Below are 20645 nucleotides of genomic sequence, written 5' to 3' on the forward strand. Positions count from 1 at the left end.
GCAGGACACGGTGGAGACTCCAGAAAGCCGTGAGGTTGCACACGGGGATCACGGCTCCTGTTAACTCCAAGGGAGAGGGCCCTCATGCCTCACACCAGAGGCTCTCCTCATCTCCGTCCCCACAAGCTCGGCTTTGTCCCAAGTCCAGCTGAAGTTCCCCCTGTGGCAACTACACTAGCACCGCCTTTCCATACCTGCCTGGACCCTGCAGAGCCCCCCAGTGGGTCTGACAACAGCCCCCCAGAAGTCACTGTGGTCCCTGTTACCTCTTTGTCCCCAAGCCCCTTACCCCAGGGCTCAGCTACAGGAAGTCCTTTGTCCTCCGCCCCAGGGACTGTTTGCAGGGTGTAGTCCTACAGCCTGTCCTGGCACCGGCTCCCTGGGACACTGGGGGGGCGGCAGGCAAGGTCGGAAAAGTGCTGCCCAGTGATCTGCCTTTTACCGGAGTGCCCATCCCATCCTCACATGACCCTGCCTTTGCAGGACTCAGCCTCTTGGGAAGATTCAGGAGTGAACCATAGGGAGTGGCTAAACAGTGCAGGCTTAGCACACAGTCCTGGGCCGTGGGTGGTCAGAGAAGGAGCACAAAGCCGGTGGTGAGGGAAATGGGCAGATTCTGATGGGCTTCCCAGAGAAGGACGGTCTTAGACTGAAGTCTTTGAAGAATGGGTAGGAGCTTGGCTGGAGAGGGGCTGGTCTCAGCAGAGGGAACATCCTGGGTAAAGGAGGGAAGGTGGGACCTGCCACAGCGAAAGGCAGTCTGGCAGGAGGGAAAGGTGAGAGTCTGGGGAGTGGGGATGCTGGATGGGACCTGCTTCAACACAGCTACCCAGCCCCTTTCCTCACACATAACCCTGGAAAGCCAGGACTTGCAGGGTACCCAGTGTGGGCCAACCCCAGGGGGTCATGGCAGGAAGGAAGATGCCATGTGCACAGACTGGCCACCCTGTGTACATGCACAGGTGCCCAGCAGGCAGGCGGTTCCTTCCTGACCACCCCTGTATACACACAGTGTCCCTACCCACCCTGGGCCAGGGCAGGCCTAGAGGCTGAACACAAAGCCAGCCAGAAAACCCACAGCTCAGAACCTTAGACTGCACCCGGACGCCATCTGGTGGTTGTCTGGAGCACTGCACCCTCTGAGGTTTCAGGCTTCTTGGAGCCTCCGAGATGTCACACCCAGAAGTGACATCCCAGGTCCTTACACCCAGAATCATCTATTGTGCTGGTTGTGACACAGTGGCCCCAACCCATCTGCACACAGGGCCTCACAGAAAAACTCCAGCAATTACATGTGGACACAAACACTGCCATTCCCATTCATACTCCTTTGTACCTCTTCTCACCAAATACAGTTTCCGGAAATAAGGGTGGAGAGCACCGTTTGTAGGCCCGCCCAGGCATAGCAGTGCACATCTCCTCTGTGTCTCTGACTGCTCTTGGTCTGTTTTCAGCACACCGCTCATCCTCCCCTGTGGTCATCCTGTGCCGTTTCAGGCTCGCCCGGCTAGGTGCTGCTGACATGATTTCAGGACCCCCTCCTTGTGAGAACCGGGCTGGCTCCACAGGCAAGCCCCGCTGGTGTGCATGTTCACACTGACACACATCTGCCCTGGGCACCCCACAGGGGGAGGACGCTGGGGCTCATACTACAATCCATCATATTACAATCCAATAGACTTCCTAATAAGGATGGGGAAAATTGGTCAAAGGAAACACTCTCTTGCCATAGAAAGCAAGAGGTTGGTTATTCTATAACAGGTGAAGACTGACCCTGGAGCCAGTCAGGGGGCCAGCCCTTGTGCTCTCCAAGCTAAGACAACTCAGAAAAGGTTGCCGTCTTTGAGGGCCCCCAAGGAGTGCTGGCAGGGAGCACAAGGACTTGAGAGGAGGGAGAGAGGTTGTCATGTACCCCCTGTATCTGGGTCTGGGTGTGTGTGTGTGTGTGTGTGTGTGCACTGCCCAAATTCCTGTATGGGTGCAAATGGCCACAGCCTTCTAAGGACAGCATAAGGAGGGATGGCTCTAGGTGGCTGGGTAGAGGGAGTTGGAGGAGGAGAAATGTCCCTTCATCCTCATAGTCTGGGACACACACACACACACACACACACACACGCTGAACGCCACAGACCATGCGTCTGAAGACACACATTTATGGGTAGATCACAAACAAAGGGAATGTGTGCATCTTGGCAGCGAGTCCCAGATCAGTGGGAGAGGTGAGGGATTAATCAGGGCAGACTTCCTGCGGGAGGAATTCTTGAGCCCATTGGCCTCAGGTATCCATTAGAGAAACAAGGAAACAGGTGCCTGCTGGGAGGCGAGTATTGTTGGCAGCTTCAGGTGAATAATATAACACTCGTAACAACTTTGACTGCAAGGGTTATCGCTTCTTTTTCTGTGGATGAGGAAACTGAGGCTCAGCAAAGTCCAGCAACATGTTTAAGGTCACACAGTCATTAGGAGGCAGAACTGTGATGGAAACCTTAGCCTTTCTGGCTCCTTGGAGCACTTTCCGTCATCATCACACAATCCGAGGCAGAAGCAGCCTAAATGGTTGTGCACACAGATGGCGCCTCTGGGATCTGCAGGAGCTCACACCCCAGGGGACAGGTGACCTGAGCCTTTTTTGGACAGGAGATGTTCCAGCTACATGCTGACTCCTGGAGCAGGGTGATATCCACGTACTCTCAAACCACTGCTTTCCAGCCCTTTGGAGACAGTGTGATGTCCCCACCCCAGCTCTAACCTCTTGTAGAGTAGCTCCCAGACACCACCGTAAAATGTGGGTCCAAATGGATATTATCCCGTGTCTGAGAAACCCTGACAGACCTCTGCCCAAGGATCTCTATCTGGCAGGCCCTGGTGTAAAAGATGAGGGACACTTCCTGCCGGAGGTCATTCTCAGGCGTGTGGGACTGGGGAACAGGAGAGGAAACTCAGCTCAGGAATACTTGTTGAATGGATGCATGAATGAATGACCAGTGAATGAATGAATGATCAACCACAAGGCCACTCCCTGCTGAATCTGCTTCCTGCTCTAAGGCTGGCCCTCGATTCTCCTCTGGGACCTCTCACCCCATGGAGCATAGCCCAGAGCCCCATGAGAAATGCTATCATGCTGCACCTGGGGCCCCACTATCTCTGCCACTTGCTCGGCCAGTGCTGAGCCCGCCCCACTGGCAGGGGCATAAGCCCGAAAGCTCAGACAGCTGTAAACCAGCTTCAGCCTCCAAGCAGATGCGGCATTTGTGAGGTCAGAATGGGTGCCCCAGCCTGGGCGCAGACTGTGTCTCCCAAGCCTGGGGTTTGGTAGGAAATGTGCACCAGGGCCAGGAGTAGCTGCACCTTGGGGAGCTCAGCACAGACCTCCCCGCCGACCCACCGCCTCCCTCCCTCTCCCGCACCCTTCTCATCTCCTTGCTTGCTGCCATGTGTTCATTCACTGGTATGAGCATAACCGTGTGTCCACACAGAATACATGCTGGGAAGACTTCCAGGCCCTCACACACACATGACTGTACGCACAGGCACACACTTGTCCATGTGTCCAGTTGCAAGGATACTCCCAGCCCAGCCCAGATGAGCACTCTCCCCACACCCAGCAGACATAGTAAAGGGATCCATTTAGGGGGCAAACACTCCCCCTCCCCACACGTGGCTTGGCAGCAGGGTAAAATTTATCATCATTATCCTAATATCATCTCCAGGCTCGACAGTGGCAGCAGCTAAAGAAAATACCAAGGCTTAACTTGGGGCACGTGGGAGAGAGAGGCAGAAGATAGGAAATATGATTTATGATGGAAATCAATGCAATCATAATACTCTGTGCTTGTACAATTGGGCTGAGGCTTCTGTGCCCACAGGCCCACTTCAGCCCTGCCTGTCAGAGGATGTTGGGGACTGGGGGGCTGGGGCCAAGGTGAGTGGATGGGCCCGAATGATAGGACACCGCTCATCTCCTTTTCCAGCCTTCCTCGAAGGAGTAGATGTGCCGGACACTGTCCAAAGAGGAAGATGGAAGGAAGCAAATTAACCTATGTCAAGGCAGGTCTTGGGCACTATTGCCCGCGTGGCTTTTCCTGCTCACAGCCCTGCCCTGTAAAGATAGATCATTCTCTCCTGCACTTTCAAGTCCGTGAAACTGGGGCACAGAGAGGTGAAGGGACTGAGTTAAGGTCACACAGCTGGTCATGGCAGAGCCAGCTCTCCTCTTCCCGTGCCATCACGTGGCCTGGTGTAGAAGGGCCGTAGGGGGCTGCCCATCGCCTGTGGTGTGAGCAGCCAGGAGAAGTTTCCACCTCACCCACAACCTTCCCCCTTCGGCCTCACCAATCTGGCACCCAGAATTTCACCACTAGTGATATCCCTTGAGTTAAGCCATAACCTCTTCAGTTTGTACGACATGGTGGTGGTCACAGAGATAGTCTCTCGGCTGGGCTTGGCATTAACATGGTGAGGGGGCGGGATGTCAGGTAGAATAACAGACAGCCCTTGCACCTTGCAGGGTCTATTGGAGAGAAACTGATTTCCACTTCACAACTTTCTAGAACTACACCAAAAATTCCACACCGTGGCCTGGGAGACTGAGAGTGGGTGGAGCGATCTGTCTTTCTTCCTGGTTAGATTCAGACAAGAGCATGTTTCTGTCACTGGGTGGAAATCCCTTCGCCCTGTGACATAGCTGCTTATGCTAAAGATGGGGGTGGGGATGATGGAAAACGACCCCTCACCTGCGTTTTTGCCCTGGCCTGGGGGCAGGCGCCCCCAGACGGAAGCATTTCCCCCTTGGGTCCTCTGAGACAGAGGCAGGGTTTCAATCAAGAGGGGAGTGAAAATCCTTTCACTGAGTGAGGGGACGAACGAATGCTGTGGGGAGCAGATGTCCCAACTGCACGTGTGGAACCGGGCAGCAGGGAATGAAGTTAGAGCCCCGTGAAGAGCGGCCTGGAAAGAGAGGCAGGCGTCTGGGGACCAGAGGCTGCTGGAGCAGGCGCTTTGTCAGGGTGAGGCAGAGCTCAGACCCGGGAGGCTCCAAGGCCAGGATGACTCAGGAAAGGCCGGCAGCCGGGCGAGGAAGGGGACAGAAGCTCCAGTAGGGGCGCGGCCGCGGAGGCCGCGACGGAGGCGAGACTCGGGGCGCGCGGAAAGGGACGCAGGAGAGAGGCCGTCGCGCGACACCCCGGGCCAGCCAGCTGCAGAGCGGGACGGGGGCGTGGGGCGGCCGGGGCACGGGGGAGACAATGAGATGGAGAGAAATGAAGCGGGACCCGGCCTGAAGCCTGGGGTCGCGGGGCCGGCAGGCGGGGCGGCCCGGCCGTCGGGGGTGACAGCTCTGGCATTTCGAAGGGCACCCGGGGGCCAGCGCCTGCCTTGAGGAGATCTCGGGAGCTCGATAGACTTTCCAAACCTAATTAGTGTTTAATGGTCTGGAGAGACGCCGCATCCGCCGTCACCGGCCGCACCACGCCGTCCGGCTTCAGATTCTTAATTAACCTTTAAGGAGATGGTCGGCTGGTAGCCGCCTGGGGAGGCCACGTGCATCCCCAGGGGCGTGCACGCGCCAGGGCCCGCGGGCTCCCTGGGGACACCGTCCCACGCAAGCGTCTGAGCGTGACTCCAGCACCCCCCCTCTACCCAAGCAGGCTTTCGAAAATGCTTCCCAATGAGGTGTGGCCGACTGGGACCCCCGCGGCGGGAGAGGTAGGGAGGGGCCGGCCGCGCTCTAACCCGCTGGGGAGAACCGAGAGGAAAGGAAAAACGCCCCGGTCGTTAGCCATTGCCGCAAACGCAGCCGTTAGGGGGCGCAGTCCGGCGGGGAGCCCCCGCACTGAGCATGGCCTCCAGGGACCACAGGGGGTGACCTGGATGCAGGGGAGGCGTGGGCGTGGGTGGCCATGAGACTGAGGGGGACCTCTACCCCTGGAGGAGGTGGGCTTTATTAGCCTGTGAGCTGGGGGAGTCCCAAAACGGTCCTGGGCGGTTCATGGTTCATGAAGTGTCCTGCTTCCTGCAAAAAATATGGAACCAGGCAGGATGAGGGGAAAATCCAGGACAATCCAGGTAGTGCCTGAAATAGGGTCAGATTCCAACCTGAGGGATCCGAGGGTGCTGGAGGGTGTGAGCCTGGCCATGGGTGGTGGCAATGACATTCATAAAGCCAGACAACCCACCGAGGGACTCAGGCTTTGGGCTGGAGATCTCGTGTGCCTATGGGACAGCCAAGGGAGAATGAACAAGGGGATCTAGAATGTGACAGGGAAAGAGGGTAGGGATGTGGTGGGGGATTTGGAGTTGTCTCCAGGAGTGTGCAAGTTGAAGAGAAGGGGATGGGAAAGTCTCAGATGGGAGAGAGAGGAGAGGGGAAGGGGCCAGCCGCATGTGGGAGAACCCACAGAGGTGTGGAATTGGGAAGAGAAGCAGAAGGCGGCTCAGTGGAGACAGGTTGGGGGTGGGGCAGTGGGGGGATCCAGCACCGCATGGAGAACAAACCCACGCACTTCAGGACCCCACCTCACATACCCTCACCCTACACACACCCGACTCCACATATACCTCATCTCACACAACACACGCATCACACACCTTATGTACACACCACAGTCAGCCCCTCACACTGCATACACTTACTTGTACACACATACAAGTCCCCTCACACCTGTACCTCTCACTCCCAGTCACCCACTTCTCACACATCCACATTCTTGCACACCCATTCACTTGTCCACCCCCCTTCACGCTCTCCAGCCCTTACACACACACCATCACACTCATACCTAAGCCTGACACACTCATGGGCACTTTCTATGACCCAGAGACCCTGGCGTGTTCAGGGAGGAGGGCCATGATCGATGCTTATTAATGAAGCTGCCCCAGAGATGGCTAATTGATGGCGGTGTGCGGCTGTTGTCTGGAATTTAACCTGATTCATCATTTAGCCTGTTGGAGGCTGGAGAGCTGTGTTAATTAATGCCAGGAAAACAGACTTGGATGAGCTGGCGGTGCAGCCTCATATTAGAAAACGGAGAGCAAGGGGCAGAGGGAGGGAGGGGGAGAAAGAGAGAGAGAGAGAGAATGATTAAATCTAAAGCTCAGAGACAAAACAAATTCCAAAAAGCAAATGTCGGTGCCATTTCTAGGATGACTCAGGCTTGTGCTTGGCCGGCATCATCAGGCTGTGGTGTGGGGATTAAGAGCAATTTCCTCTAGATTTGTCATTTACTTGGTGTAGGCTTTGTTTTCTCCTGTAACTCGCCTGGGGACTGACTCTCCAGGCCTCCCACTGAGTGTGGGGAGATGGGGAGGAGGGGTCCCAGGTCAGGAGAGGGTGGTGGGGAAGGCAGAACTCCTCTCCTGGTCATGGAGGGGACTCAGCCTGGCAACACAGTCCACAGTCCCAGAGCAACCTCCTAGAGCAGGATGGGTTGGGGGGGAGGACTCGTACCTGGCTCAGGGGCAGGCTGAAGGGAAATACAGACAAGAAAGTGGGCCTTGAATAACACAGGTGAGGGGCTCTGTCCAGCCTCCAGGGCCAGGGTGCTCACTCCCCTTCCCAGTCCTGCCAAATCAGCTTAAGAGTCTCAGAGTCTAAATCAGAAAGGCAGTGGTTCCTCTGCGGCCTGGGAGACATCAGATCCAGCCAGAGAGAGCCCCTTGAGGCCCAGAACTCAAGGGCCAAGGGCCCTAGAGAGGTGTGAGCTCTCAGGGGAAGGACCAGTGAGCTGATGTGAAGGGAGGGCTGTGAGCATGTTTTGGTGGAAGAAACCAGTTCTGAGCTCTACACAGCTGAGGGTAGCCTTGGAACACGGCCTTGACTTGCCTGGTGGAGCTCTGGTATCAGAGCAGATGAGGGGAAACAAAGGGAGGCCGGTTAGGGCTGGAGATGTGTCCTCTATAATCACTAGGGCTGACTAGCTTGGATTTAGGACACCCCTTGCAGAAGGGAGCCCCAACCCCCACCAGTGCAGTGTGGGAGCAGCTACTGAAGAGCTGAGGAAGGGAATTCCACGTGAATGGGTGGCTGGTGCCCGCCAACTATGGGGCCACGTGGCTGGGCATTTTGGGACTCAGTTATGCTGCAGCGCGGCACTGAGGGCAGAAGGGGTGGTGCACGGCTGGGGGACAGGAAAGGGAAGGGCTTAAACACCATTTCAGCAAGGCCCTTTTGCAGACCAGGTGTGAGCTTCTGGAGGGAAGGGCCATGTCGTTGAGGTTTGCTTTGCCATCCTTGTGCCAGAGAACAGGGGCTGGCCTACAGAGACGTTCACTAAGCACTGGATGAGTGGATGGATGGATGGAAGAACAAACTTAGTGGTCCATCAAAGCAATAGGCTCCAGGGGCACCTGGCTGGCTCAGTTGGAAGAGCGTGTGACTCTTGATCTTGGGGTTGTGAGTTCAAGCCCCACATTGGGTGTGATGATCACTAATTTTTTTTTTTTTTTTGTAATAAATAAAAATAAATAAATAAACCTCAAGATAGGCTCAAGTACTGGTAGGCCAGGTAGAGAGGAAGGACCTGGGGCAGGTGGGGGAGAGACTTTGAGAGGGTAAGGGGGCCACAAGTGAGCTCAGGGTGCTGAAGCCTCAGGAGAGCGTGGTCTCCCACCCTCCCCCACCAGCTCTTCCCCCAAGGCCGTCCAATCTTTTCTGTTCAGTAGAGTTCGAAAGAGAGCCCAGGGCATAGGAGATGGGAAGGAAAAGAAATTAAATGTTAGGTACTCCCTTAAAAATGTTGGAAATACCCACTATGAGAGGAGGAGAAGGGGAAGAGCTGGGAGAGGAAGGTAAAAGGAGAGAGAAGACAGCTGTTGTTCATTTACTGAACACTTACTGAATACCAGGCCCTCTGCTGAGAGCTTCGCCTGAGCTATCACATTAATCCTGCCAGGATATCAAGGGGGCTAGGCCTCTAGGAGTCAAGTGACTGCCCCATCTCATATGAGCAAGTAGATGGCTAGCACTGAGAGCCAGGCCTCCCAACTAAATCAGGAGTTGTTTCCTCCAAAATTATCTATCCACTGCTGTTAAAAAAAAAAAAAGACTCGCCCCCCTCCCCAACTCTGAAGAGGGTTAGCGACCCAGCCTGGCCACTCAGGCAATAAGCTTGGGTTCCACAGCAGCAGATCTTAATTAGGATTGCAAGGGTCCTCCCTCCCTTGCCAGGCAGCCCTGGCGTGTTGGTGGGAGCAGGTGAGGTGGACACGGGGCTCAGAAACAAAGAGACCGGCGGCCCTTGGCTGTGTGGACCTGAGGGAGCCCTGCCGGGTAGGCAGGGAATATGTTAGCCCATCTGCGCGATTTCTCCCTGTATCCTCCTGTCCGCCTTACCTGCCACAGCCACCCACATCTACCCACACACATGGCCCCAACCCCGACCCCACTGCAGTGGAAGGGCGGTGAGGGGGTCCCCCTCCTGGAAACACGCAGAAGAGACCTCTGATGGCCCCCGGAGGCGGGGGCTGGGGACGGCACCTCCTTTGCTTGTGCCAACTCCCCCCCCCCCTCCCCGGCCCCGCCGCCGCCCTGCATGTGCAAGTGAGGGGAAAGCGTTGTGTAAACTTAGATTGCGGAGAGCAAGGAGAGGGTGGAGGCTCGGAGGGGGATAGGAGAGAGGGAGGAAAGCCGAGCGAAGGAGAGGGGGCAGCCCGAGGCAGCCCCACCAATAGGCTCCGTCAGTCCTCTGGCCGCTGTTCGTCGTTCGCTGGGCGCCGGAGAGCAGAACAGCCTGTTGCATAGCAACTGCCCAGCGCCTGTTGGGGGGGGGGCGGGACCACGGAGGCTGCGCGGCCGCCCAGGGGGCTGCTGGGACGGAGGCTCGGCGCCCCACCCGCCTCCTCCCCGCGCGCTCGGCGCTCCCCACCCCTGGATGCCTGGAGCGGCAGCCAGCCGCCTCCGGCCGCCCTCCCGGAGAGGGCGTGCGCTGCCCCCAGCCACGTCTCCCGCTGGGAGCCAGCCGTCTTCTCCCCCACGCCCCCTCCCCAGTGGAACGCTCCCGAGGCCAGGCTGGGGCTGGGGCTAAGGGACCGTCTGGATCCCGGCATTAAAGCCAGGCTGGGGAAGTTTTACTCCCATCCATCAAGTACGTCCTGTGCATGAGCCCTGGGCTGCTTCTGTCTTCCCACACATGGGGAGGGGACCCAGACGGCGCAGGCCGGTTCTGATCTAAACATTCACCAGGCACTTCTCAGCGTTCCTGACCAGACTCCCACTTCCCTGAGCACGCCGCTGCAAGCTTATTCTTTCTGAACGCGGCTGGTGGGCTCTGTTGTCCCTGCTGGAGACTGACAGGGGACACCAGGGCCCACAGCACCAGCTCAGCCCCTCCCTGGGTCCCCCTCATTCTGCCTGACTGCCCGTGCACTCATGCCCCAGACTTTCCTCCCACTCCCTGGCACCCTGCTGGCACCCTGTCTCCTCTGCTCACCCAGGCTTTCTGCCCTTGAATGCCCAGCCCTGGTCCATACCCTGGTACCCTGTGACTTTGCTCATCCGGCTCGCTTGGCTTCTGGAAGACTGGAGGACATGAGCCACCTCATGTGATTGGCGTGAGGTCTGGAGCTTGGGAAGGACAGGACGAGTGTCACCTGCCACCACCACCGATGCCTCTCAGTCCCCATCCAGGCGCATGGCAGTAGCCCACGCAGGTCTGCATACTATCATGTCCTGACCCAGAGCCAACAGGCCCAGGCCTGGGCTGGGTCACAGCCGAGTCCTCAAGGTTGTCAGGCGTCTGTGCTGTTTGTCATCTGCCTGCCCTTTGTCCCCTTAAGGGCCACTTGTGACAGCAGCAAAGTGAGTCCAGAGGCGATGGCTCAAAAAGTGACAAGAGTGGCTGTGTGGACCCAGTCACCGAAGTCTCCCTGAGGAGAGGTCACCAGGGCTTAGGACTCTACTCCTTAGACAGGTATGAGAGGAGGTGAGAGTGACAGTAAGGAAGGGGGGCCTTGTAACCAGCACAGAGACAGGGAAAGGCAGCTCTGTGGGTGACTTGGCAGTGACCTCAAATACTTTGCCGAGGGTTGGGCCGAGGGCCTGGGCTGGCAGCCAGCCCCACCCAGGGCTGCCCCTAGCAGAGCGATCTAAATGAGAAGAGGGGTGAAGAGCTAGCGGGACCTACATGCCGGTTTGTGTCCTGACCCAACAAGCATCAGATGGCCTCCTCGGAGCGGGGAGTGGGAGCAGAACCAGATTTATTAAAAAATCTTATCTGGAGGGTTTGCATTTCAATGGGCTATGGATTTGCATATTTTAACAATAACCCCGGGTTCTTCTGTCTGGTCTGTGCTCACTGTCTCTTTAAATGAGGATCGAGGATCGGAGCTTCAACAAACCCTCCCTCACCCCAAGGTACCACAGCCCCACCTTGCTGGAGAGGAGGGCCTCTGGGTCGGAAACAGAGCTGTCCAGCAGGTGACCACCTCTGGCCTTTGGACACTCCTGTCCCAGGGGCATGGCTGAGGCAAGAGGGAACAAGTCTGGTGATGGGGCGTGCGCAGGGTTCTGTGTGTTCAGCAGGAAGACAAAATGGGTGTGGGCCTTCAGACATTGAACAAATAAGTCGACAAGTTTGGGATAGTAATGCTGTGGTGAGGCAATTGGAGGAAAGAATGGGAAGCTTGAAAGAACACCTCATTTAGGTTGCAAGGCCCAGGGGGAAGCTGAGGCCTAAGGGAGGGGTGAGAGGTAGCCAGGAGAAAGGGCAGCTAGAGCTGCCCATAGACAACCACGGGGCAGCCTGGGTATAGGACCCTCCAGGCCCTGGGATGGGCACCACCACCTCGTCTGGCCAGGTGCACCTCAGAGACTGGACTGAGGTCAGAGGTCTCCAGTGAGGGCAAATTGCCCTCTACACTAACTGTTGGGGTGTCTGTCCTTAAGTCTGAACATTATGGTGACGACAGAAGGGATTCCTAGAGTTTCTAACCCCTCTGTATGTAAGGAACCATATGTGATTTATTAAGAAGATAATTAAAATGTTAGTATATTTACAAGAAGCTGCAAATAATGTGCACTGCTTCTGCCATTCCCCTGCAATCCCTTTTCACTAGGGGACAGTGGAAGCCATGGGGTGGGGGCTCATTCTTTTATTCCGTGGTTCCTGAAAGCCTACTAGGCACAGTCCTGGGAATCCACCAGGACATGGGATTCAGAATCTGCCTTCTTGGGGCTTTAAACAAACAATTTCTCCATTCATTAATTGTGAATTACTATTGGCTAAGTGCCATAAAGGCCAGGTCCGGGCAGAGGGCAGAATCGCTGGGGAGCCAGCCACATAGGTCCCTGTGATCTCACGCTTGAGTTTTCTTCTCTGTCCATATCGGGTGGTGGCTTTCTCATCCCCAGCCTTTTATACCAAAGACGGAGAATTCTCAGTCTATTCTCCCAAAGTTGCCCAAGGTTCATCTTCAAAACATAAATCTTCGAGTCATGATCTTTCTGTCGCAGGAGCAATGCTGAGAACTCCTCCTGGTCAAGAGAATGCCTGGTGCCTAGTGTTGGTCGATGGAGAGAACTCCGGGGAGGTGGGGACCCAGGAAGGCATCGTCTGTAGGGTAGCTCCATGGGCACACAGCCCATGCAGACGCGGAGGCTCCTTGCTCAGAAGAGTCACATGCGTGGGGTTTAGTGCTCTGCAGTTGCCATCTTGAAATTCTTAAAATTTTCTCTTTGTACTTATGGCTCAAGTCAATGAAATCTGTGGGAGGAAGGAATGTGTAGGGGACTTGCCGCCTCTGGCATATGCGAGGTTCCCCCCCCCCCACACTGTCTGCCCAATCCGTGCACATTCTGGGCCCCACAAGCCAGCCCTCAGCCCTCTAGGCTGGCCAGCAGTGGCCTGGGCGCTGGTTAGGGGATGCTTGGGTCAGGCCTACTCCCCCAGGGACACCCAAGCTGACAGCACTGTGGCATGTCTGGTTGGCCAACAGAGGCCGTGTTTTAGCAAGGGTAAGCCTTCTGCCCCCATCTAGCATGTCTTGGTAGAAGATTTGCAACAACTTTAGGGTTGACCATCTATTGTGGGTTGGGGCAGTGGGTGGCCCCTGGGTGGAGGTGAAGCCTAGTTTGACTTCCAAGGGGCCATTCTAGGCTAGGCGAGGTAGCAACATGTGGGGGGGAGGTCAGTGGAAAGGAGAGCCCGGCAGTCCTCAGGCCTAAGATGCTCCCCCACACTGTTGTAGGGTGGGCATCTGGGTTCCTGTGCGGATCTCCATGCCTCAGAGGACTCTGTCTTCCTCCTCAGCCTTCCTGAATCTGGCTTGCATTTGTCTCTTCTGGCCAGCTCAAGGCATCCTCCAGGCACAAACCACAGAAAACAAACTGTAATTTTGGTGATTCTGCATAGGAGCTAAATGTCCTGATATTTGCATTTAAAACTGGCATCACACAAAATAAAGATGAATGGTAGGATCTAGGCTAATAATTTAAAATTTATATTTCTTTTTACTTAAAACGACGTCAAACAGCAAATAAAAAAGACCATGACAAGCCAAGAAAGAGAGAGACTGAGGGAAAAAAGGAAAAATTTTATAAGTTGTGCTTTCATGACGCTTTCCCCCTTGCTTTTTGAACAAGAAGGAGCCTTGCTGATTGTATCTCTCTTCCCAGAGCGATGATGCTGTTGGCTTGGGGTATAGATATCCCAGTGGGCTCCAGCATTCAGGGTCCACTGCTTCCCTGTTTCCACGACCCTGATATGTGCTGGGTTGGGGGGCAGACAATCTAAAAGTTGGTTCTTTGAGGGGATGAGAGCAAACAGTGGGGACTAATGAGGAACAGGAGTCAGGGAGGTAGTAGGAAGGGAGAGAGATAAGAGATACCTTCAGTGAACAAAGCAAGAGAAAAATAGGCATTGCCACACTACACCATGGCTTGGGGAGAGGTGAGCCCCTCCAGTTAGCATGAGAGCTGGGTGCCAGCAGGTACTCACACGTACTAGTGGAGCCTGAACGGACCCTCACTCAGCACTGAGGTTTGAACATCCACCCTGGAGTTACATTTGGGGACTCAGGGGCTGGGTGGAGAGCACCCTGGCCATCCCTATAGGCCACCACAGTCATCCCTGCGACCCCAACCATCCTCTGCCCACCCTGGCCCTGTGCGGGGCTTCAGTCCAGATCTTCCAAGGCCATTTCTGGGTCACAGACTGGAAAGCAACATGGAGGATGAGGTTTATGGAGAAGCTACAAAACAGAACGAACTACGCTAGTTTCCTCCTTTATCTTGTTTATTCCCAGTCTCCCGCTGAAATGAATTCTTTGAAGATGTCTGTAATGTCCTCCAAGTACTACTCAAACATGTATGCACACGTGCACGTGCGTGCGTACACACACACACTCACTCTCTCTCTTTCTCTCCAGGGGAGCCTAGTCCTGAGTTAGTGTCTAGGGGGTCTGTGGGTAGGAAACTGGGTCCCTGCTCTTGCTTGAGGAATAAGTGCCCATTTCAGTTTGTCACACACACATACACACGCACACATACTCATACACACACATGCTACAAGAGGAGAGAGAGAGCGCACAAAGTAGTACAAGGTCATGTGTGACCAAGGGAGCCAAGAGATCACCAGTGAAGTCTTCTTGATAGAGGAGGGTTGTTGAGGATGGCTAGTGAGGAGTGACAGAGAACTTTCCAGGTCTTTTTATTTCTGAAACAGCTCTGGGTCACCTGCCTGGGGGCCTGGTGTGAAGCAGAGGGCTCAGGTGCCTGAGAAGGCAGGTGGAGGGCTTTAAGGATCCTGCTGGTGTGAGGGCTGTCCCAAGGGAAGCCAGAGCAAGTTCATGAGTGGCTGTCCTCAGGGCTCTTGCTAGGACTGGCTTAAGGAGTGAGGGGCCAAGGGGCTCAGCTCCAGTCCCCAACCTCCATGTCAGCTCTCAGGAAGACAGTTGCAGGGGGAGGGGAGCTGGGTGAAGTCAGTCCCTTCCTAGTTTGGTGGCAGAACACATCTGGGCACTAAGGGACCTGTGGCCCCCTCTGCAGGCTGGCCCTGCTCTGGTAGGTTGCTCATTCCAGCCTCAGGGAGCCCTTGTGGGGCAGGGAAGAGGAGACACATGGTCAGGAAATTGGCCTTCCTACGGGAACCAGCCCAGGAGTCCAGTCCAGGTTGCACCTGGGAGGACAAGAAAAGGCCGGTATCTGGAACTGGGGGTTACTCAGGGCCATCTTCCCAGATGCTGTCCCCTAGCCCTTAGGGGGCGGCAGAGAGCCGTAGACACCTGTGGGATGGTAGAGCTGACAGAGAACCCAAATGCAAAGGAGGGCATATGGGAAGGGGAGGGGGAGTCAAGAAAGAGCCAGGCTGGCCTGTCTGTCAATCTGTCTGCCTGCTCACTGGCCACAGACCTCTCTCTCTGCAAGAAGCCACGTTGGACAGACAGGTGAAGCCTTTGGACCGGCTCAATCATCGTATTTATTCTAATTGTATCGTAATCGTCCCCAAGGAGGCTGGTTCAAATGAGCTTGACATTATTAAAATTTTAATGCCCAGTTTTCATAGCTGAATGAATATTTAAAGGGTATGTCCCAGCTTAAGTTATGATGATGAAGAAATTAATGGAATGTCTTGTTTAATGCATGGATATGTGTTGATGCAAAAAGTGGCAGAGATGGGGAGGGGGAGGGGAGGCAGAACTGGCAGAAGAAGCCACCACCAGCCCTCTGCTGCAATAGCGACAGGGAGGACCCCAAAACCTGGGCCACAACCACTCACTCCCCGTGATAGGACCTGAGCTGGAAGCAGAAACACAGTAAGAGTTGGTGATGTCCCCGAAGGACTGACCCCAGAAGACTTCAGGATGCCTTCAGGGAGCTGTTCCTGACCCAGGGGGGCAGCCCTGAGTTGCCACCCGCTCCCTGCCCTCCCACTCCCTGCTGCAGGCGTGCAAAGGCACAACCCAGGTGGAAGGTCATAGAGGGACACAGACAATACCTCAGAAAGAGAATCAGCAAGGGGGGCACCTGCACGCCAGCCTAGGTCCCACCAGCTCCCAGCCCTACGCCCTCCTGGAAAGATAATACAAAGACCGAGGGAGATGCCTGGAGAGAGGAGCAACAGACATGGGAGAGAAAAGGCCCCAAGAAGCAGGCTCCAGTGTCCTTGAAGCATGATATTCACCTGTAAGAGACAGCCTGGGGCCGTGTGGCCAGCGGCTCCTAGAGGCCAGGGTCTGAGGGGGCAAAGTTAGAAGAAGGACAAGGTGCAGTGCCCCTCCCCCATCCTACCCATCACCTCTCACTGTTCCCTTCCTCACCACCATCTCTGCTGCCCGGCACAGCCTCCTCTCCCCAGGAAAGGCTCACGTTGTCCATTCCCCCTCCTCAGGGCAGAACCAGGCCTTGGTGAGGCTGAACAGGGCTGGAGTCTGGAACAGGGACAGGAGACACTGGCCGAGGGAGATCTCCCTCCAGACCCCAGGCATCTGTACAGAACCTGCTCCAGCTGAGAAATCTTCCCAGCGGAGCCTGACACTTTATTTCTGCTGAGAATTAAGAAAGCACCGGGCCGTATTTTATCTCTCCATCAAGACTGGCACCTCTTCGACAGCCCCGCGAAGGCTGTCTGGTTGCTGACCATCCCTAGATCATAATAAAACATGAAAAATGACCCCAGAAGCCACAGGTCCCTGGGAGGCAGCTCAGCTCCAGTCCACCTGTCTGTGTGGAACACCCCCGTGGGTGCCTAGCCCATGGCTGGGGGAGGGCGGGAAGTCAGATGAGCCCCTGGACCAGGAAGGGGCTGTTGCCAGGAAGCCCAGAAATCAGAGCCTATCGCTGAGTCATGGAGGAGGTCAGGGAGGGCTGGGGTGGGGCTGGGGGCTGGAAGGGCTGGAAATTCGCCCTACGTCCATGAGCCTGGGACAGAGTATTCTTGAATGCCCACGTAGGGGGACAGGCTGGCTACCTGGGAATGGGGTGCCCCTGAGGCAGAAGCCTCCATGCACAGGCAGAGTCCACTGGCCCTGTTTAATATAGGGGTATTCCAGAAAGAAGGGACATTCTAGAAAAGGTTTGGATACTGAGTCCCAAAAGGCACTGGATGGGGAACCAGGAGGGCCCTGGCTCCCTCCTGGAGCCCTTCCCCCAGAGCCAGAAGCCTGCTTGGCCTTCTGCGCCCTTTGCTCAAGATCTGCAGAGGAGGCTGTGCATGGAGCAGGGAGTCCAGGACCCCCTAAACGAAGCCAGGAACTTCATTACGTCCCTCTTCCTGCTCCCTGTGATTGGAGCTTTTCTGTAACACCATAGTCTCCTCTCTGGCGGAGCTTACATACAAAGTAGCTTTCTCCCCCTCAACTCCGTAAGGCGTGCCAAGTCCCGTGGCAAACGTGATGCTCTGACCCCATCTCGGTGGGCTGGCCCGCAGAGTCCTGTCTTGCCCCTGCACAGGCCACCTGTGTCTCATGTCCTCTGCTCTGTGCCCTGCCTCCCGCCTCTCTGTCCTTCCTCGTGGTGGCTCTGCCCTTCCCCTGGCCTTGTCCTCACCTTGCTGAGTCATGGGCACCCACACTCCCCCACCCACTTGTCTTGACGCAGCCACAACTCACTTCGAATCCTAGACCAGAAGGCCGGAGGACGCTTGTCACTGGCTGGTCCAGCCTCGGCACACGAGGGGAACAGGCGACAGAGTCACCTGGTGCAGCCCGGGAGCCTAGAAACAGCCCTGGCTAACTCTGCGTCCTGGGCTCATCTGGCCGCGGGGTGGCTCTGCCTCAGCATCTCCATCTATGAAATGGGGGGGTCAGTCCCTGCCCGGTCTGCCTGTCTGGGTGTGTTTATGTGAGAAATGAAAATGCAGTGAGGGCTAAGAAGGTGCTGGACAGGCGAAAGCACTGGAAAAGACATAACGTAGGGTTCCATTTGCATGATTCCTTCCATTTTTATTGTCTGGAATATCTTGGGGCCTCGGCTGGCGAGCCCACCCCGCTTCCTCCGGCAGGCAGCAGGGAGGAATCAGACCGGCGCTGAGCGGAGCCGCGATGCCTGGAGTTCAGAGACCCCTAGTGGCCCGATAGAGGCACTGACGTGGGTCCCGGAAGGAGAGGGAGAGAGAGAGAGACACGGGCCTCCCAGACGCGTCGGGGGTCAGGTGGTCTCCTGGTGTCCTCCTGTCCCCTAGATACCATGGGAGACGAAGAGCTGTGCCCACTGCACACACCCCCAAGGGGACAGAGCTAGCTGTGGTCAGGAGCCACAGCCCTGAGCCAGCTCCAACAAGGAACTGGTGGGGGGTGCCCAGAGCCTCATGAGGGCACCCTAGGACCCACAGCTCACATCTGCGAGACGGCATGAGGTGTCTCGAGACCAGCTCTTTTTGGCAAAGCCGGCCGTCTCCGGTGAACCGGAGCTGGCCAGAGATGCGCTGTGGGGACACCTTCAATGCTAAAGTCGCAAGCTAATGAGAGCGGCTCCAAGGCGGGGTGGGGGACACCTCAGAGTCCACCATCCAGAGAGGCCCTCCTGGGGGCCCTGGGGACTGCACAGGCGTGGGGAGGGGATGGGGGTTGGTGCCCCTGCACGGGCCGGCGGTTGCATGGGTGTGCGTGTGGGCAGGTGAGATCCGTATGCCTCGGTCCCTGTGAACACCTGGGTGTGGGTGTCTGCCCCCTCGTTCCAGGCCTGCTCTGACAACATCCCCTGTGCTCTGTTGCAGATGAACCGGCCGATCCAGGTGAAGCCAGCGGACAGCGAGAGCCGAGGAGGTAGTAGCTGCCTGCGCCAGCCCCCTTCACGTGAGGGCTCACTTGTCTCTGCCCCCCTCCCTGGACCCAACCCTCCCCCCATCCCTGATGCGCCGATGCAGCGACTCCCCGCCCTCGCCTCCCGCCCTGGGAACTCATGGCTGAGTGCTAGGACGGGACTTTGGAGCTCTGGGTGACCGGTGTTGGGGGAGAGCAAGAGGAAGCAAGGAGGTGACTGGGGTCTGTCAGATGCTGGGGTTCCTTCCTTCCTCTAAGTGAACAACTATTATGTCACGGGGCACGCGAATGCCTCCTTTAGGAATCCCAAAAGGGTGTGCCCACCTCCATGTCGCCAAAGAAACCCCCTTCTGATGGAGCATGAGCAGTTGAAAGGCTGCTAGGCTGGGGAAGAGGGGCTGGGACCCGGGAAGGTTCAGGCCAGAGCCGGCAAATCTGAGAAGGGCCTCCGTGGGGGCTTGCGACCGCTGAGGTCAAGATCCTGGAGACAGATCCAGGCAGACAGGGAGATGTCTGGAAGGGGACATAGTGGGAGGGCACAGCCGCACCCCACAAGCTCAGAGCCCCACTCCCCGAGGAAGCTCTGGGCCCTCCACCAGCGACGGCCCTGCCACCACGGCACACAGAGGCTGCACTGGCTCGGGCTCCTGGCTCCCTTCGCCAGCCACCTCTACCCCGGGCTCTGGTCTGGACTGGTCACTCTTCTCTCTGCTTAGACAGGCACTGAGCAATTTCCCTCTCCCCTCTCCACCCTCCCTACAAAAACTGTTCTAGGAAATTAAGAGCCAAAAGTAAAATTGGCCAAAGCTGCTTGGAAATTCAGAGTCAAAGTCCTTGCCCAGAGAGAACTATAGTGTGGCCACAGGTGGCCTGCCTACCCCTGAGACCGGGGGTCCCTCCAGCTCAGGCTACTGCCCTCTGGGTCCTAGCAAGACCCTGGCCTGGGCACAGGGCCTCTATGTCCAGGACCTACCTGACTAGGGCTTCAAATCTCACACCCCACTCCCCGAGTCCAGCTGGAATCTGGGTGCTGCCCAAAGGGGTCCCATGACCCCGGGGAATTGATACACCTCCCTCTGGCCTTCTCAGAGCTTCCCATCCTGAGGACCCTGTGAGCCGAGGTGGGTCGGTTGGGAGGCAAAAATGGCTCAAGTGAAAAGGGCCCATGCAGGGGATACCTACCTGGTTCACGCTGAACCTACCCCGTTCCTGACTGTCCAGTGACTTCGTTTTGCTGTACACCCAGAGACTTGTCAAGTACCCAGCTCTAGGCATCCTTGCCCTGGTGGGGAGTACTGTCCCGCCTCATGCAGGACTTCACCTCGGTGGCCCCAAGGAGCCAGGGTCCTCTCCTAGAGACTGTCTCTGGGAGGCAGGCCCAGCAGGCCCTAGGCCCCAAGGTCACCCTGTCATGCAGTGACTCACCTGCCGCACCCTGTTCAGGTAGCAGAGTCAGGATGCAGTGAAGAGCCTGTGTCCCTGGTGGGGGGGGTGGATCTCTGGTGCACAGGAGGAAGCCCGAACAGTAAGCGGAAACTGTGGTCCCAGAGAAGGGGCCCCTGAAATGGGGGCAGCCAGATACCTTGGCGCCTGAGCTGGCCTTGAAGGAGGGGAGTTTCCACACCGGGAAAAGAAGTCAGAGTGGCATGATAAAGGCCCCATGGGGAGGACCCTGTGGGGGAACAGGGGGCCCCTCGGGTACAGAGCCCATAGCTCAGAGTTCAGCCGGTTTTCTCTGGGCCAGACCCAGGGTGGGGTGTCGGAAACACCGTTCCCAGCGAGGCCACACTGAGCTCAAATGCAAACCCTCTTCTCCTTCACTTGCCTTGGAGGCAATAGCTTTCTGACTCCAAGTTGCTAACCTCATCTCCTTTCTCCCATATATCTCCTGCCGCTGACACTTGCCCCAAACCAGATTAATCAGCTCTTTTACTCTTCCTGCAGTGGAAAGGGGG

The 20645-nt window shown here is 56.6% G+C and overlaps 1 protein-coding gene across 50 annotated transcripts in view; it reads left to right on the forward strand.

The window, feature by feature from the left end:
* CELF4 (CUGBP Elav-like family member 4) overlaps positions 1 to 20645 on the forward strand; it is a 288774-nt gene that overhangs the window by 201572 nt on the left and 66557 nt on the right. For 27 of the 50 annotated variants that reach the window (XM_044243075.1, XM_044243084.1, XM_044243083.1 and 24 more), the window contains exon 3: positions 18645 to 18723. In XM_044243075.1, the coding sequence (XP_044099010.1) occupies positions 18645 to 18723 (79 nt within the window). The remainder of the gene's footprint in view (positions 1 to 18644; positions 18724 to 20645) is intronic. The other 23 variants (XM_044243080.1, XM_044243090.1, XM_044243125.1 and 20 more) reach the window with 1 other exon arrangement.

The sequence above is a fragment of the Neovison vison genome, chromosome 3 (genome assembly GCF_020171115.1).
Source record: "Neovison vison isolate M4711 chromosome 3, ASM_NN_V1, whole genome shotgun sequence".
In the NCBI taxonomy this organism is placed as follows: Eukaryota; Metazoa; Chordata; class Mammalia; order Carnivora; family Mustelidae; genus Neogale; species Neogale vison.